At 40.8% G+C, this 19,717-nt stretch overlaps 1 protein-coding gene across 3 annotated transcripts in view; it reads right to left on the bottom strand.

The window, feature by feature from the left end:
- AKT1 (AKT serine/threonine kinase 1) overlaps positions 1 to 19,717 on the bottom strand; it is a 161,177-nt gene that overhangs the window by 98,900 nt on the left and 42,560 nt on the right. For all 3 annotated transcript variants that reach the window (XM_058162854.1, XM_058162853.1, XM_058162852.1), the window contains one exon: positions 1,322 to 1,469. In XM_058162854.1, coding sequence (XP_058018837.1) covers positions 1,322 to 1,367 — 46 coding nt within the window. In that variant the 5' untranslated portion in view covers positions 1,368 to 1,469. The remainder of the gene's footprint in view (positions 1 to 1,321; positions 1,470 to 19,717) is intronic.

Genomic DNA, 19,717 nt, shown 5'->3' with positions numbered 1-19,717 from the left:
TGTGACAAGGGACTTGGATAATCCCTGTGTGAACTTTCTGTGTTTGTGATCTCATAGAGTGCCTTAGTTTACAGAATAGCTCCAGGAGAAGAGACAGCACACATAACGCCTAGAACATTGCTGGAGGAAGACTAGGATCAAAGCCAACCAAGCACAAGTAAGAATCTTTGTGGTGGTAAGAGTAGTGAAAAATAGTCTACTTCTCCATTTTTATGGCACCTGCAGATAGCTGGGCAGCAACCCAGCAGGTGACTTTGTCTCTTCTGGGTAAGTGGATTGCTCGGAAGAACCGTGTTTCTCCGAAAATAAGACCCTGTCTTCTATTTTTTTGAACCCTGAAATAAGCGCTTGGCCTTATTGCCATGCGCTCAAAAGCCCGATTGGGCTTATTATCAGGGGATGTCTTATTTTGGGGAAAACAGGGTGTACCCACTTGTTCAAGGTAAGAAAGGGAAAAGAAAATTCTGGGGTACTGGAGAACCATCTGAAGGGTTGATGGGTTATTACTAAATGGGGTTATTGTGATTAGTCGATTTGCAAAAATGAACACGTTACTCTCAAAACCTCAAACGCATCCTCTGAATTAAAAGAATCACTGAGCTCTGCTTTAGAAGCCCATAAAATCTAAGCACTCCCTTTGCTACTGTTCATTTTGTTTTCCAGAAAAAAATCTTGCACAAAACAGGAAGCCTCATTCATACATCTGTGGTTGCCAGCGTTAATAGATGTAACCTGTTTATTACAGTAGCACTAACAACACACAATTTTCTTGCAACTGTAACAAAAAAGGCAAATATTCCTTTCTCTCCACTTGGCTACCATTCCTTATTTGGGAACACATTTATATAAACAGCTTCAGGAGTATCCCACTTCGGCTTCTGAATTTTACTATTTTACTGGGCCACTAAAATGTAACAAAGCACTTTTATGCTGGTCTATGACCATAATAATTAAAAAAAAAAGACAGCACTTTTGTTTTAGTGACTTTTAATTGAATTTCACTCACTGCTTTTACTCCTACTGTTCCTCCATCAGCTGGTGTTTAAGGTAGTTTACAAAAATGACAAAAAGGCAGGTTTAAAGGGACTGAAAGTAGCATGGGATCCATAGGAAGTGGAAAATCAGGATTGTCAAAAGAGCAGCCATGGATGCATGATCAAAATCTTCACTCCTTTTTTTACATATACGAAGGGGCAAAGTTTTGATTATGTAGTTGCCACCACCTTCTTGACTTTTTTGGCAATACCTGGTCTTCCCTGAATAAGAAGAATGAAGGGATGGATGCTGAAGATGTTATGTGCACGTGGGTGAACTGGCTTACCCCTTTTGTGCAGCCATCCTTCCTTCACTATTGCGACTTCATTCATAATGGCGGAATTTCAGCTGTGTTGGTCGGCGAAAGTTCCACCCCTTCGCTGCAGGTAAACGGATTCAACCCCTCCTCCTCTACTTCTTTTCTTCAGCTACACCTAATGAAAAGAGAAGAAATAGCGCACTATCAATCTCATGTAAACAAAAACATAGGTTAAAAATAGAAATATATGATGATTTATTTTGCCTGAAATACATGCAAAACACACAACCGGAAGGAAAAGAAACAGCAAAAGCAGTGATTTGTATTTAAGGATCCTGCATATTCACGGGATCAGCAAATATGGAAATGATTTCAGTAGTTAAGATGCTACATCATCTGGAAAGAAAGAAATCAATCTCGATAAAATCTTAAACTATGGAGAATTGTGGAAATGAAGATTTCCTCAGTGTTACATATAAATACCAGTATTTATATTTTAGTTTACTTAAAAGGTCTGTTATCACTCACTACTTAGCTGTTTTGGCACTTTAGATATTGACTCATATCTCAACACTGAAAACTATCCTAGTTGCATCTGTGTGTAAAACCTAGGTCTGAGAGCTTTCTATATCACAACCTAAGTCACCTGTGCACCCTAGCCTTATTTTGTTTTATTTTGCAAACGTCCAAATAAATATTGGTGATTCTGTGGAACATAAAACAAAGGTAAGATTCATCCACTTGGTCCAAAAGATTTCTTTGCTCCCAGTTCAATGCAACATGGGAGCCCAGCCATTTTAGTTTATAAACCTAGCCAACTGGGTCTCTTTATGTAAGAGAAATTATATTTATGTAATTTTCCTTTATTTATTTATTTATTTATTAATTAATTAAACTTTTATACCGTCCTTCTCCCGAAGGACTCAGGGCGGTGTACAGCCAAGATAAAAAGCAATAAATATACAAAGTTAAAAATCAATTTAAAATACTTATTCAATGGTGGCCGAATTAAAACCGTCAAATTGACGAACCTAAAATACCCCATATAAAATTACAGAAGATTTAAAAATTTAAAATTAAAATTTAGAAATTTAAAAAGTCTAAAAAATCAGTCCAGTCCCGCTTGAATGAATAAGTGAGTTTTAATTCCCGAAAGGTCCGAAGGTCAGATATTTGGCGCAAACCGGGGAAGGTCGTTCCAGAGTAGGTGTTCCAACAGAGAAGGCCCTTCCCCTGGGGGCCGCCAGCCGGCATTGCTTGGCGGACGGCACCCTGAGGAGACCCTCTCTGTGGGAGCGTACGGGTCGATGGGAGGCATAGGGTAACAGCAGGCGGTCCCGTAAGTACCGGGCCCTAAGCCATGGGCGCTTTAAAGGTGGTAACCAAAACCTTGAGCGCACCCGAAGACCACAGGTAGCCAGTGCAGACTGCGCAGGAGTGGTGTTACCCGGGAGCAACGTGGTGCTCCCTCAATCACCCGCGCAGCTGCATTCTGGACTAGCTGAAGTCTCCGAGTGCACTTCAGGGGTAGCCCCATGTAGGGAGCATTGCAATAATTCAGGCGAAGTGGCGAGCATGAGTGACCGTGCATAAGGCATCCCGGTCCAGAAAGGGGCGCAACTGGCGAACCAGGCGGACCTGGTAAAAAGCTCTCCTGGAGATGGCCGCCACATGGTCTTCAAACGACAGCCGTCCATCCAGGAGAACGCCCAAGTTGCGCACCCCTTCCGTCGGGGCCAATGACTCGCCCCCAACAGTCAGCTGCAGTTGTAGCTGACTGTACCGAGATGCCGGCATCCACAGCCACTCCGTCTTGGATGGATTGAGTCTGAGTCTGTTTCTCCCCATCCAGACCCGTACGGCCTCCAGACAACGGGACAGCACTTCGACAGCTTCGCTGCGGTGGCTTGGGGTGGAAAAGTACAGCTGAGTATCATCAGCATACAGATGATAGCTCACCCCAAAGCCACTGATGACCTCGTCCAACGGCTTCATATAGATGTTGAACAGGAGAGGCGAGAGAATAGACCCCTGCGGCACCCCACAAGTGAGGTGCCTCGCGGTCGATCTCTGCCCTCCTGTCAACACCGTCTGCGACCGGTCAGAGAGGTAGGAGGAGAACCACTGATAAACAGTGCCTCCCACTCCCAACCCCTCCAACCGGCGCAGCAAGATACCATGGTCGATGGTATCAAAAGCCGATGAGAGATCTAACAGGACCAAGGCAGAGGAGCAACCCCTGTCCCTGGCCCTCCAGAGGTCATCCACCAACGCGACCAAAGCTGTCTCCGTGCTATGCCGGGCGGAAGCGGACTGGAGCAGGTCTAGATAGACAGCTTCCTCCAGGTACTGAGGAAACTGCCACGCCACCACACTCTCTACAACCTTCGCGATAAGCGAAGGTTGGAGACTGGGCAGTAATTACCCAAAATAGCTGGGTCCAGGAAGGCTTCTTGAGGAGGGTCTCACCACCGCCTCTTTCAAGGCGGCGGGAAGATCCTCCATCAAAAAGCATTTATAATCCCCTGGAGCCAGCCTCGTGTCACCTCCTGAGTGGCCAGCACCAGCCAGGAGGGGCACGGGTCCAGTAAACATGTAGTGGCATGCAGCCTCCCCAGCAGCCTGTCCACGTCCTCGGGAGTCACAGAATCGAACTCATCCCAAAATGTATGTAAGGGAAATTACATATTTGTTGCTATTGCTCTCATACTCCCCACTTTTTGCTTTGGATACTGAAATCTTAATTTACCAGACTTTGATATAACAGACTTCACATGCAACAGACTGTTTTGTAAAGAGAATGATTGCCTGGCTAGATGGCTCAATAGCTAAGACACTCAGCTTGTCGATCAGAAAGGTCACCAGTTTGGTAGTTCGAATCCCTAGTATACGTCTCCTGTGTGAACAGGGGGTTGGACTAGATGACCTCCAAGGTCCCTTCCAACTCTGTTACTGTTACCTGCCTCTGCCAGGTTTCTGGTTTACAGAAACCCTCTCTAAGCCTTCAGAACGATCATTCCAAAGGCTAGGAAGACTGGCCAGGATGCTAATGAATGTGATTGTTCTGAAGGCTAGAAAAATGCTTTCATCAGATACGGGAAAAGGCAAAGATAAGTAGACCAAGCATGCTGGAGTGTAGAGGGCTTCTGCCCACCAGTGAGCCCATAGCCCCTGAGGCACCCCCAAATAATTGCTTAATGAACACAACTGGGAAAGCTGGGATTGTGGCTGCTGAACAAAAAAGTCATACGGGTATCTTAATGACCAAGATTCAGGTCCCAAGTGTGATTGTAAATTGAGGACTATCTGTATCATGGAAGGTTGGGACTGTTTTCAAAACTCTAACTCAAAGCTGAGTTTTATTTTCCCATTTTGTACATAGGTGGTTGCGGTTGACAGGGGACAATTAACTGACAACCACAGTATAATCAGACAGCAAAGATTTAAAAGCAAGGCTTTCACAGTGCCAAATGAAGTAGGCATCATTCAGTTCAAATTACAATTTCAGGTTATTAAGACAAGATATGTATAAGACTTATGTGTACAAATACAGCCCTGTTCTTCCTTCTTTACTGCTCAGTATTTTGCAATAAATTTTGGAAGTCTTCAGAGTTTTGGGAAACCAGACACCAAATTTTAACCTTAAACCCATTTCAGACTATGGTTTGGTATGACAGTTTGTTCTGAAGCTGGAATTTATTATTTCTCAGTTCAAATACAACAGGACTATGATTAAATAAAAAGCCTCCAGAACCAATCAACATGAACCTAAGTGCACCTGCCAGTCTTCTTGTCCCGGAAGAAAGTTTTGATGTCCAATGGGAAGGTGGCATATTTCAAAATGCACCATCAATCTTTGCTATCGATTTTACAGGCTCTGCATCCATTGCTAAAAAATAAAAATGATGCATGGCTGCAACTAATGTTTCATAAATAAAGAAAACTACTTGTACAGAAAAACAGACCAGCTCAATTTGTGGCCATCTTTATCTTAGGATGACAATAGAGAACATCCTTGAGCAATGATGAGAAAAACTGAAAAAGCGGAATGGTTAATATATGGATAGTCCTCAACGTATGACTGGTTACTTATCATTCAAAGTTACACAGACCTCCCCAGAGGTACATAGGATCCTTTTATGAAGTTACCATATTTTCCCCACGGAAATTCCCCAATAAGACCCTGTCTTATATTTTTTTGAACCCTGAAATAAGCACTTGGCCTTATTTTCAGGGAGGTCTTATTATTTTCGGGCGCATGTGTTTAAATATTTTGGGGGAGGGCTTATTTTGGGGGAGGGCTTATTTTCGGGGGGAAACGGCACAATGGCCACATACACACCCATAGTCATATGATCACATTTTGGATGCTTGGTAATTGATTCACCTTTATGGACATTTGCAGTGTCTCATGGTCACGACTATTATTTGGGACACTTTTTGCTGGCTTCCAATGCTTATTTCCAGGTGTCATTAAAAAAAACCAACCACTGGAGAAAATTAATTCACTTAATGACCATATTGTTTGTTTAATTACCATGGCATTCATTTAACTGCAGCAAAAATGTTTTAAAAAACCAGGTCTGGTCACAGGATGCCATGACTTAAGACTGTAATTCTCTGCTCAATTGTGGTTGTAAGTCGAGGACTGCCTGTAAGTTAGTGAGACCCAGTGATAAAAGCTCTAACATCAACTCAGTTTAAAATCTCATCATATATTGGATCATAACTTCCAACAAGTCCCACAACAAATCCTGAGTTAATGACAATAATTGGGACTGGAATTTCCATCGCTAAGCGATATGGTTACTACGATACCCATGACCACATTGCTTAGTGATGCCAATCTCAGCAATCTCTGTTGTCATTGCTAAGCAAAGATCACCTTGTGTCTTTCTAGCAGCTTTCAACAAGCAAAGATAACAGAGAAGTTGACAGGAGGGGCTCGCAAACAGGCCAGTGACCAAATAAGTGACTGTTATGGCCCAGCACAAGGACAGCCAGGTGGGGGTGGCTGCTACTGGGGGTGGGAGGGGGCAAAAGACCCCTCCCACCCACAAACCATTCACATCCTGGACATAAATTGTTTCAACTTCTACCGTCAAAACGATGTTATAGAGCATTGCACACAACTAGACACAAGAACAGTTTTTTCCCCGCATGCCATCACCCTGCTAAACAACTAATTCCACAATACTGTCAAACTATTTACTAAGACTGTATTACTATTATTCTTCCCATCCTCCCCATGACCTATCTCCTCCTACTTATGACTGTAACCTTGTTGCTTGTATCTTTATGATTTATATTGTTTCATTTAGTTTCCTAGTATGATTTTGATTGTTTATTTAGTATCCTAAGACTATCACTAAGTGTTGTATCTTACGGTTCATGATGAATGTATTTATGATGACTATGATCATGATTTATTACTTATATCTTTTATGTACACTGAGAGCTTATGCACCAAAGACAAATTCCTTGTGTGTCCAATCAAATGAAGAATTCTGTTCTATTCTAAACAGTGACTGCTGAATGCAGTGTAGGGTCAGGGCAGCCAGGGCAAGGGTGGGGACTAGTGGGTATTCAAGACATCCTGTGCTTCACTACCCCAAATTCACCATCTTTTCTGTCCTGCTGACAAAGTGTGTCCAACTGGACATTCGTAAGGCAGCTGCTGGCCATGTGGAACTTTCTCCCTGAGGCCTTGGATGACTTTGAGAAGCCAGGAAGAAAGCCTTGCGAAGGACCAGGCCAGACATGCCTCATCAATAGTGGAAGGAAGAAGATGGCAAAGATCGGCTGTGGGCAGTTCTAGCGATGGAGTGCAGGGCGACAAAGTGGCGGAGTGCAGAACGGCCAAAAGGCTGAGATGAGGGGAAATAAGCAGTGGGGGAAAGTTGAAGCACTTCCTATGGTCATAAAGAGGGCAGGATGCCAAGTGCCCAGATTTTGATCACAAGACCACCAGGGCACTGCAACGGCCATAATTACAGGGACTGGTCATTAGTGCCATTCATTCAATGCCATCATAACTTTGAACAGTCACTGAACAAATGGTCTTTAAGCGAGAACTACCCGTACGTTAGTGAGACCCAGTGATAAAAGCTCTAACATCAACTCAGTTTAAAATCTCATCATATATTGGATCATAACTTCCAACAAGTCCCACAACAAATCCTGAGTTAATGACAATAATTGAGACTGGAATTTCCATCGCTATGGTTCCATCGATATGGTTACTACGATACCCATGACCACATTGCTTAGTGATGCCAATCTCAGCAATCTCTGTTGTCATTGCTAAGCAAAGATCACCTTGTGTCTTTCTAGCAGCTTTCATCAAGCAAAGATAACAGAGAAGTTGACAGGAAGTTGACAGGAGGGGCTTGCAAACAGGCCAGTGACCAAATAAGTGACTGTTATGGCCCAGCACAAGGACAGCCAGGTGGGGGTGGCTGCTACTGGGGGTGGGAGGGGGCAAAAGACCCCTCCCACCCACAAACCATTCACATCCTGGACATAAATTGTTTCAACTTCTACCGTCAAAACGATGTTATAGAGCATTGCACACAACTAGACACAAGAACAGTTTTTTCCCCGCATGCCATCACCCTGCTAAACAACTAATTCCACAATACTGTCAAACTATTTACTAAGACTGTATTACTATTATTCTTCCCATCCTTCCCATGACCTATCTCCTCCTACTTATGACTGTAACCTTGTTGCTTGTATCTTTATGATTTATATTGTTTCATTTAGTTTCCTAGTATGATTTTGATTGTTTATTTAGTATCCTAAGACTATCACTAAGTGTTGTATCTTACGGTTCATGATGAATGTATTTATGATGACTATGATCATGATTTATTACTTATATCTTTTATGTACACTGAGAGCTTATGCACCAAAGACAAATTCCTTGTGTGTCCAATCAAATGAAGAATTCTGTTCTATTCTAAACAGTGACTGCTGAATGCAGTGTAGGGTCAGGGCAGCCAGGGCAAGGGTGGGGACTAGTGGGTATTCAAGACATCCTGTGCTTCACTACCCCAAATTCACCATCTTTTCTGTCCTGCTGACAAAGTGTGTCCAACTGGACATTCGTAAGGCAGCTGCTGGCCATGTGGAACTTTCTCCCTGAGGCCTTGGATGACTTTGAGAAGCCAGGAAGAAAGCCTTGCGAAGGACCAGGCCAGACATGCCTCATCAATAGTGGAAGGAAGAAGATGGCAAAGATCGGCTGTGGGCAGTTCTAGCGATGGAGTGCAGAGCGACAAAGTGGCGGAGTGCAGAACGGCCAAAAAGGCTGAGATGAGGGGAAATAAGCAGTGGGGGAAAGTTGAAGCACTTCCTATGGTCATAAAGAGGGCAGGATGCCAAGTGCCCAGATTTTGATCACAAGACCACCAGGGCACTGCAACGGCCATAATTACAGGGACTGGTCATTAGTGCCATTCATTCAATGCCATCATAACTTTGAACAGTCACTGAACAAATGGTCTTTAAGCGAGAACTACCCGTACGTATAATGAAGCTGAAAACAGCCTAGGAAAAAGCTGCTGACTCCTAACTCAGTATACTGAAAATTTCAACAAGAAAGTTTCTTTGTTTTGGAAGCAATAGTTAATAAAAAAACGTTAATATGACAGTTATATTGTAATAAAAAAAGCTGCTATCTACTGAATTCAAAAGCAGAGAAAGCCTTATCTTTTCCTGGTATTTATTAATTAAGAAAAACATTCAGAACAAAACAAAAACTTAGCACCTTAGCAACCAAGTTCTCACTGTAGTTATTTTTCCTTATGTCTTATCTGCTGCTTGTTAGCAAAACTGAATGTAAATCTATGCAAATTCACCAAGGAAGTGAAACAAAAGTCTATTATCAAGAGAGAAAAACCCCCACTTCCAAGCACAGCATTGTAGTTGAAGCTGAAGTATCTTTCATATCCTCAGTTTCAGCATTTTCCCACTCAATGTTTTCTAAAGCTGCCTTGCACTGACTCACACAGTACTTCTGAATGGATGACTGCAGTATCAGGCAGTACAGGTAGTGCTCAGTTTGTGACCACAGTGGAGCTCAGAATTTTGGTTGTAAGTTGCAGTTGTAAGTTGATGCTTCAAATCACTGGACTTGCTTTTACAATCTTTTTTATAACAGTCATAAAGTGAATCATGTAGTTGTTCCAAAAATCAAATGGTTATTAAACAAATTCATTCTTTCAAATGGGCAACTGTCCTTAGAAAACAAGTAAAAATGTCACAAACTATAGTGATTGCAGGAGAATGTTGACAAGTTGTAAATGCAAGCTCATTGCCATTTGCCTAAAATGCCATCATGTGACCACGAGGTGTGGGTCCGCATAACTTGAAGGATGGGTCGTAAGTAGCTTTTTTAGAAATTTGTCATAAATTTAAATAGTTGTCAAGGACTATCTGTAGTTCACATTTAGGAATATAGTCATTGCTGCTGCTTCTTTTCCTTCAGCTGAGTTACTTTGCAATTAGTTAAATCAATTGACCTGAAGGCATCCAAAAACTAGGGGAGAAATCCACAAAACCATGTGATGCTTCAATGTAGTGTCCTCAAATTGTACCACTAAATGCCCTGAAACTGTTTTTCCAAAAATTCTGAGATGCAAAATAATACAAAAATACAGTTGCTCACCTTGTCCCCAAATAAACATCCACTCACCATTTAAGCTTCACATCTCCAATCAGAAAGACTAGCCTATTATCGAATACATGGGTAGTATACATTTAAGTATAATGCAAGAAACTTTGAAGAGGTGAATCATGTTAAGAGGACAATCTTGCAAATAAGCCTAAACTTGTTGGAAACTGTACTAATCTGGTAAATAGCTAGTAAAGGTAAAGGCAAAAATTTTCCTTCTCCAACTGTGTCCGACTCTAAGGGGGAGTGCTCATCTCCCAACTCATAGGCAGTGTTCATGTTCCTTTCTCCCTTAGCCAAGGGGGCCAGAGTTGTCTAAAGACATTTCAATGGTCATGTGATCAGCATGACTATATGTCAAAAGCACATGGAATCCCGTTATCTTCCATCAAAGTGGTACCTATTTATCTACTTGCATTTGCATGCTTTCAAACTGCTAGGTGGTAGGAGCTGGGGCAAGTCACGGGAGTCCACCCTGTTGCATGGCGCTCAAACCCACCTTTCCAGCTGACAAGCTCAGTATCTTTAATCACTGAGCCATTGCATCCCCTATAAATAGCTAGTAAAACAATACAAATCCCTACCAAGTAAGCTGAGGAAGGAATGACACCAATATTTTTATTCTTCAATGTGGTGCTTTTCTATGAAAGTGAAATAGAGAAATGATGAAATAAGCTGTTTGCCCTCCACCAAGACTAAACTCCAGTTCACCTATGGCTAGAAGTGATTCATTATAAAGCCACATCAAAAGTAGGCTGGATTCGCATAAGCCAGGAGCAATTTGGGGTCTACATGCGGCTTCTTAGCAGTCCCAGCTCTCATCTCTAAAGGCACTATGGTGGTCCCCAAACAGCGGACCTGAATGAATGATAATTATGATTGGTCCATGAAGTTCCAGACATCACAGTATGTCCCACAGTTACAATATAGGTACTTGGCAATCAACCTGGATTTCCAATCAATGCAGTATCCTATGGTCACATGACAGCAATTTGCAACTTTCTCTGCTGGCTTCCCACAAAAAAAAGACAATGGGGAAGCTGGCAGAAAGTTGAAAGTCATAAGTCTCAGTCATATAAACTTCTCACTTAATGATTCGTAATGATTCATTTAATAATGGTAACCAAGGACTGCCAGAACAGCTGTCACTAAGTGCCAAGGTCACATGACATCATGATTTGCAACTGCACCACTTAGCGATGGAAATTCCAGTCTCAACTACCATTGTTAACGAGGACTACCTGTTCAATGCCAAAAACTTAGTGGGACTTTTTTGTTGTTTTTCTACAGCTAAGATTAATGTGCTACATGATCAAAGTCAATAATTTCATGAATCTACTAGAGATATCTGCCCAAGCTTCTCACAATCTAATAGGTAACAAATGACTTCATTTATTGATTTTTCAACATTAAAAATTCCCTGAATGTTAAGTCTCATTTTTTATTTCTACGTTCAAGTGTAGAAATAAAATTCACTTGATGGTGCAAAGCCAAGGAAAAGGTAGCACCGCTTTTAGGAATGTGAGATAGCAACCTTATATGCAGGTTTGCAAAGATGCTATGGAACTCAGTGACATTTAGGTATGAACAAATGTGCAATGGATTACACCACTCATCTTCCCCATTCTACAAAGCTTAACTCCACAGAGGAGAGAAAACAAATTCTGAATACCTTTGCTCTAAATTAAATAACATGCAGGGGTCAAAACAGTTCACATTCAGGAAGGAACAGAGCCAGAGCAACAATGTTATAGAAGCAACATAACTTAGCGATCAACAATGATTTATTCTGAATAGGCTATAATGGAGCATGTTTGTTAATATGCAACTATGCAAAACTTAGGTTTGCCCCAGAAAACACACACCATGTTTCCCAAATGGCCTAAATTACTAGAAGTTTTCATCCCAGTCATCATATATCAAAAATAAAGAGAACAATTTTCCTTGATGAGTGAAGGTACAAATTATAAAAATTAAACCGAAAAAATAAAATGGGATGCAAATACCTTCATTTGGAAAATAATTCGTAGAACTGTTGTGAGCACGGGTCATTCAAGGTGACCATATCTTGTTTTCTTAGCTACTGGCCACGTGATAAGAGCAGTAAAAGTAAATCAAAGTACAAAGATGTGAAACTTCTATGAAAGTTTATACAGTACAAGAAATATGCCACCTTGTACATTAATATGTACAATAAACATTTACTAGCATTTCTGACTTAATGAAGTTACATTATATATTTATTTATACATTCCATGGGTAAAATGTACTTACCTTCCCTACCAGTTCGGAAGTGCATGCTCTGCACACACATTCTCACTTCTAATACCCGTGTGCTTGCGTCACATGCACGCTTGGACCCTCTGCACATGCACAAAGCCTTCTGCATGCGCAGAGGGTCAAAAACAGGTTACTTCCTGGTTAAAACCAGGAAATAATGACGTCTGGGCAGGTGGGCAGAGCCGCAAGCTGACGCCGCTACCGGTTCTCTGAACCATGCGCCGTCGACACTACCGGTTCGGCCGAACCGGTCTGAACCGGTAGCATTTCACCCAATACATTCACTATACTATTTAAGCCACTCATACCCAAAATATAATTCTGATGAGAAAATTCTTATTGTCAGAGTCCCTTTATATCACAAGGCCTGCAGGCCAGTTCCAGCCTGTGATGTGGTTGGATCCGGCCCATGGCACTGTCTTGGAAAATGTAAGGGGCCAGCCCACGTTGCTTCAGCCCGGTCTACCCACATCCTTTTGGCCCGAACTACCCAATGCAAAGAAGGAATATCGGGCCAGCAGGGCTTCAGCCCAGTCTACCCAATGCAAAGAGGAAACATTGGGCCACTGTGGCTTTGGCCCAGTCTACCCAATCCAAAAAGGAAACATGCCAGCAGTTTGGGGAGTGGCGTCAAGCTGGCCATGCTTACCCGGTCAGCCACGACCACCCAGTCAGCCAAACCTGGCTGGCCCCCCGAAGTCAACCACAGCCCTGATGCAGCCTTCAATGAAATTGAGTTTGACACCCCTGCTTTAGACACCCCTGCTTTAGACACCCCTGCTGTCGTGTCCCACTCCTCCGCTGACGGCTGGGTCCGGGAAATCCGAATCAGGCTTGCCTCTGCAGCTCTGCCCAAAGTCCTAACAAAGTCCTCAGAGCAGGCAGGAGACCAGTAAGTGACTTCAGCAAGATAAGTTTGACTTTTGCCTGACTCAGAGACTGCCAGAAAGTAGCTCCTTTATATAGGCCATGGGGTGTGGCTCCATGACTCAGCACTCATTAAGGCCTGCCCCTCCCTTCCCTCTGTTGCCTCCGCCTCTCCAATCTTCTGATGCGAGGGTCACTCCAATCAGCTGTTCTTGGGAGTAAACCCTCCTCAGGCTCACCTACTGTGGATGAGGGGGAGGGGTCTAGCTGCTCCGTTTGCCTGGGCATGGAGTCAGGGCTGGGGCAGGGAGATGCTCCTTCTTCTGCAGTTTGTGGGGGCATGGAGCCAGGACTTGGGCCGGAAGGCATACATTCCTCAGTGTTGGGGAGCAGGTAAGAAGACCCCGGCTGCTCTGAGGGCGGGCAAGACACAACACCTGCTTTAGATCAATTGTATTGTAAACTGGGGGTGTAAATGGTTTAGTTGGTAGAACCAATCAATCAATCCGTGCATCCATCCATTCTCCGCAAGATGCATTCGGTTGTATCCTGGGGACAAATCTATTTTTATTTTATTTTTTAAAAACCTCCTTACAACATCTAGACAGTGCTGTGAAAAAGTATTCATACCTACTTGGATTTTCTGAATTTTTAAAGGCAACTGCCACTTTAAGTAATCAAAGCTCCAATGTGGGTCCTATTGATATAGAAAGGGAGTTTGGGTAAACAAACACTATCAAAGGTTGGTGCCTACTACATTTGTTTCGTAAACAAAGTAATTCAATGTGTGATACGCCAATGCAAAAAAGTAATTACTTCCTTAATAAATGGCTGTACAGAATGATCTTTATTTGCAATAAGTACAGTACAACCAAATATTTCTTGTAACTGGTAATCGGTCTCTCTGTGTTCTGCAGGTATTTTGATCCATTCTTTCATAGCAAAGTACTTCAGTTTCTAGCATTAACTGCTTGTTTTAAGTCTTGCAACTTCTTGATGAAGTTTAAGACTTCCATTTTTTTTCTTCCTCAACTAGTTTCCTAGACTTACTAGATCTGCAATAGCTATGTTGTTGCAGAATCCTCTTATGTTTCACTTTCATCTGATAGACAAACAGTCTGATAGCCGCTTGTAGAGAATTTTCCAATACTGCAGAAAGCGAAGTGTATGCTTTCTTCAACAATGCTATTAATAGCAGACAACCCATTACATTTCATATAGTCTAGATGAGAAAATTAATTTTATCATTACAACATCCACATAGATTCTAAGTAAACAATATTTTTTTTCCAAAAAAATCACAGATAGTCCTTCATTTATGACCATAATTGAGCTCAAAATTTCTGTTGCTAAATGAGACAGTTAAGTGAATTTTGCACCATTTTACAATCTTTCTTGCCACAGTTGTTAAGTGACTCGCTGCAGTTGTTAAGTTGTAACATGATTAAGTGAATCTGGCTTCTCCATTTACTTGGTCAGACAGCCTCAAAACGTGATTGCATGAGCTCAGGACACTGCAGTCATCATAAATATGGGTCAGTCGCCAAAAGTCTGAATTTTGATGACATGACCATAGGAAAGCTGCAAAGGCCTTAAGTATGAAAAACGGTCTTAAGAGACTTTTTTCTGGGTCATTGTAACTTTGAACGGTCATTAAATGAACTGCTGTAAGTCGAAGACTACCTGTACTTACGCATTTAATGGATAGCTGAGATTAACAGTCACATCTCCATTCCGTTAGCCCAGCAAATTGAACCCTCACTGTAATTCAGACCTGCCTAATTCACAAAGCTGAGTCAGAAATACCACAGGATGACATAGCTAGGCAGCACACTTAGGGGAAAGGTACAATCCAAGAACTACAATGCAAAGCAGATAGCTGGGATTTCCCTATTTTTGCCAAAATCGAGTTCCTATAACATGTTCAAACTATTCATCATTCTGAAAGACAAAAAAAAAAAATGTTTTCTAGAAAGTACCTCTTAAGGTACTGCACACCAGAACAACTAGACAACTAGTTGTTTTCCCGAACGCCATCACTCTGCTAAACAAATAATTCCCTCAACACTGTCAAACTATTTACTAAATCTGCACTACTATTAATCTTCTCATCGTTCCCATCACCCATCTCCTTCCACTTATGACTGTATGACTGTAACTTTGTTGCTTGTATCCTTACGATTTATATTGATATTGTTTCCTGATTGCTTATTTGTACCCTATGACTATCATTAAGTATTATACCTTATGAGTCTTCATGAACATATCTTTTCTTTTGTGTACACTGAGAGCATATGCACCAAGACAAATTCCTTGTGTGTCCAATCACACTTGGCCAATAAAAAATTCTATTCTATTCTATTCTATTCTATTCTATTCTATTCTATTCTATTCTATTCTATTCTATTCTATTCTATTCTATTCTATTCTATTCTATTCGACTTCAGGTTTCTGAATAACAGCAGGTAGAGACTGATGCCAGAACTATTCGCCAACTTTGGCTGGTGTCTCAGGTGCAACTGTTTTTAAAGAGATGCCCTGGAGGTATAATCACTCATAACTTATCACTTTACCATTGGATTCTTGCAGTGTGGTCTTCATGGAGCTGCCTTTGAAGACTGCTTGGAAGCTACAGAAGATTCAAAATGTAGCTGCCTATTTGCAGCTGGCAACAGCCATTTTAGCAGAATAATAGTTACACTGTGGGGCTTCATTAGTTGCCAATAGGTTTCTAAGTACAGATAAAAGTGTTATCTGACCTATAAAGCCCTTAGAGGTAAAATCAAGAAACAAATCATAACTAGCTCTCAATCCCCATTTCATAGCTCCAAATTCTATCACAAAAATTCAGTTAGTGTATTTGATTTTTTGATTTTTCTTTTGGGGAGGAGTTGTAAGAGTGGGAATAGAACTGACTTGCCTCCCAAAGGCAAATGATCCCATTCACTGTGCATAGTTAAAACTGCACAAAACCTATAAAAACAGCCAGCCTTGGTTGTATGGCAGCCTCTTCCCTCTCAAAATCTGCCCACCCTCTACATAATAAAGCTACAAACTTTGTTCTACAAGTGGAAGGGGTCTATTAAGCATGTGTTAAAGGGGGAAAAAAACAATTAAGTTTTAACTTAACAATTAAGTTAAACTTGACTCCTGTATCTACACAGACCAGTCCAGGTATTTTTTGGCAACAATATAGAAATGATTTTTCACTGCCTTCTTTCAATATTTTTTTTTCAACTTCCCCATCTAGTCTACAGCCATGGGATCCTCTTGTAGTCAAGAATCAAACATTTTTTATCCTGAGAGTTTCATCCAACATCAGCACAATCATTAGGTTCTATTGTGGATGGTTATCTATTAAACCAATCACTGATTTATATAACCTATTTCTCTTTATTAAACAATCATAATTTCACAACAAAATCAGGGGAAATTTGTTCCTATTTTATTTCAAAATAATTTTTTGAAATGGAGAAATCTGGGGCTCTCAACATTACTTGACTCAAACTTCCCTCCTATTTCCTTTTTGTTTAGGATGACCGAAATTTGAAGAATCATAGATTATGTTAAACCAGCAGTAAGCTATCTGTGCCCTTCCAAACATATTACAATTCCTAGCATGCATGGCTAATATCGAAGACTGTAGTTCAATAATATAAGAATGCTATAATGTGGTTTATTATGTACAGGTTTTGCAGCCCGCTTGAATCCAGGCACTACAATTCACAAATCATGGTTTATGGCTTATGGTTTTGAAAATAAAATCAAGTATGCGAATCAAGTCTTCACATACAGTCTTCACATACAGTAAGTAGCAGTACCATTGTTAATTCTCTTCAAGTTATTTTACTTGATCTTTCAACTAAATAGGTATGTGCTGGGTGGGGGAAGTTTAAAAACGGTGTTGTTTAAACCTGCCATTGCCACAATGGTTGATCCCCTTTTCCTGAATGTTATCACAACAAATATAAGGTACAGCTTGTGAACTGTGGTCTTATTAAGCTTCTCATGTAAACATGGACATAGTACAGGAGAAGAGTTTCAGTGCCCTCCACATAAACAAGAGCTAAGAAATCCCTGCTCACAAAACACTCCTGTAAATTAACTAACTGGCTACTGTCACAAAATGCTGATCTCTATCAATAATCGCTTAAAATGCAAAGAGACTCCTCTTTTTATCATTTGCAAGGGAAGGTGATTAATACTAGTTACTTTTTTTAACGAATTCAGTTTGCATAGCTCTTCAGAAAAATGAAATTACAGAACGAAAAATTACAGAATGAAAATATAAGAAAATTTAAAATGCACATTATAAAATCGCACACAAAAACAGCAACCACGCCAAAAGAAATATTAAAAAAAACAAGGTAAAAAGATGCATCTTAAACAAGAATAGATGGTCATGAGTTGAAATGGATATTGTAGGCCATGTACTCCAATTGTGGAACCACGTCTCCCAATGGTTTCTACCATCCTATCAGATCAGACAGAGTGGGCAAGCTCTGTGTCCCATCAGTGAAGCAATGTCACTTTAGGGGGTGGACAGATAGGAAGTGTTCCTTCTCTGTCATAACACCTATCTTTTGAACAGCTTTCTGCTTCTGAGGCACAGATGACTCTAACCCTGCTGATATTTTGAAGACTATGAAGACCTTGCTATTCTTCCAGGTATTGGGGCCAATGGAGTCTGATATGGGTGCAAGTATATTGGTTGTTAGAGTTCTTCCTTAGGGACCTTAATTAGCTCCTTTTTGTGTTACAAATTGGGATTTTGTTATGTTTTTGTTGTTCAGAGTGCTTTCAGTAGATGGACAGCCATACAAATGTGGCTTTATTTATTTACAAACAAATAAAATATTTCGCTCTATTAAACCATCCCCCAAAGATGGCCATCATCTGGTCCTCATTTGAAACTATTCCATGAAGAGGATTCCATGACAATTCTAAGCCAACTACTTCAGCCTCTTTAGAATAATTAAAGACATTTGATTGTGGAAGATGCCCAGTGCATGTCCCAAAGGCAGAGAGAGTGAGATTCAGTATTGCCAGTCTGACAGCTGTTTTGCAGAGTCTCAGGAAGAGGATTTCCTCCTCATCAGTGACTTGATCATTCAGGTCAAAACATGATCTTTCAGTTTGAACCCCTCTGCATGCACCTCAGCCAGACCCATTACTTGCATATTTTGTTGGGTCAATCAGAGTCTTTCAAAGAAAATGAGAAAACGAAAGTGGAAATGCACTTGCACTTTCACATGCCTCTGAAAGTAAGATTTGGCATCTCTAGCTTCATTTAACACATAAATAGGGGATTCCTGGCTTCCAGAGGAAAATAAATTCTAGTAGTAAAGGAATACCACCACCCAACCAACCGTTTCCTCCACCCTGTACAGTGGGCACAGTTTCATGGTTGAATAAATATTAATGGACTGGAATAGTAGTTTCTCACTTGTGTCTCTCACATGAGCCTCATGGGGCTGGCTTCCAAGGAACCAAGCATAATTTAAATTACTGGAGTATTCTTAACATTTGTTTGAGCTATAAAATCCAAACAATTAAATATGTCAATTAATATAATTCCTAGGCATCATCTCCGTTCCTACATAAAAACATATCCTCCACTCCCACCAAATGCCCCATAAACAAATAGTAAGTAGTATGACAAGTTCCAAGTTATCTTTTTTCTACAATGCTTCCAAACAACCCAAGGTCGTAAGCAAGAATTTCCTCCGGGTGATTAGCAGGGAACATTACAAAAAGTGGACATGCCTTTCATTTCATGCTTCAAAATGTGAGCAAGACTGTAACTAGGAAAAACATCAGTGACAAGTAACTTTCTTACACAAGGTTACATACTACAGTCTTTAGTACAGCCCCTCTTTCTATGTTTTACAAAACTTTACTTTCTCTAAATAAACCTCCAACCATCTATTCGTCAGTCATCATCGTTGTGCAGAAAGCCAGTAGAATAAGATGGTTATGGAGTACTGTAAATCAAGGATACTATAGTTTAAATCTCCACCTGTCTAGAGTTTATTCTTTTCAAATGAACCTACCCACTTGACTGCTAAGATAAAAACTCCCATGTAAACCCTGATCAAGCCAGATATAAATAAAATAAATAAACATTGTTCCTGCTTCTGGGCCAACAACCTTTAGTAAACTAAACCTAATCTGCTGACCTCTGATTTGTGAATTATTAAGGGTACAGAGAATGGGGAGGATAAATAATGAAAACTACAAATCCCGTATCTTGAATTCAATTGTCCTTTTTGCCAAGCTATATCCCATATTTAAAACCAGCAACTAACGGATATATCAAAATTCAGAGAATCAGAGGTCCCTATTAATTCCATATCAGAAGCTAAAATCAGAAAAAGTTTGCATATTGTAGTGACAATTCAGAATACAGATAACAACTACTACACATATATGGCTTCAGCAATCTAACTGAAATGTGCAAACAAAACTGTTCCTGAATTAGAAATATTTGGCTATAGTGGCATTTAATATTTGACATTTAAACAGATCCATATTACAGAAATTGTGATAACAGAATCTGGCACAATCTTGCACTCGTCATTTCAGACTGCAAGTATTGT

This window comes from Ahaetulla prasina, chromosome 1, assembly GCF_028640845.1.
Source record: "Ahaetulla prasina isolate Xishuangbanna chromosome 1, ASM2864084v1, whole genome shotgun sequence".
In the NCBI taxonomy this organism is placed as follows: domain Eukaryota; kingdom Metazoa; phylum Chordata; class Lepidosauria; order Squamata; family Colubridae; genus Ahaetulla; species Ahaetulla prasina.
The sequence above is the reverse complement of the archived record's forward strand: the minus strand, read 5'-3'. Positions and strand labels throughout refer to the sequence as shown.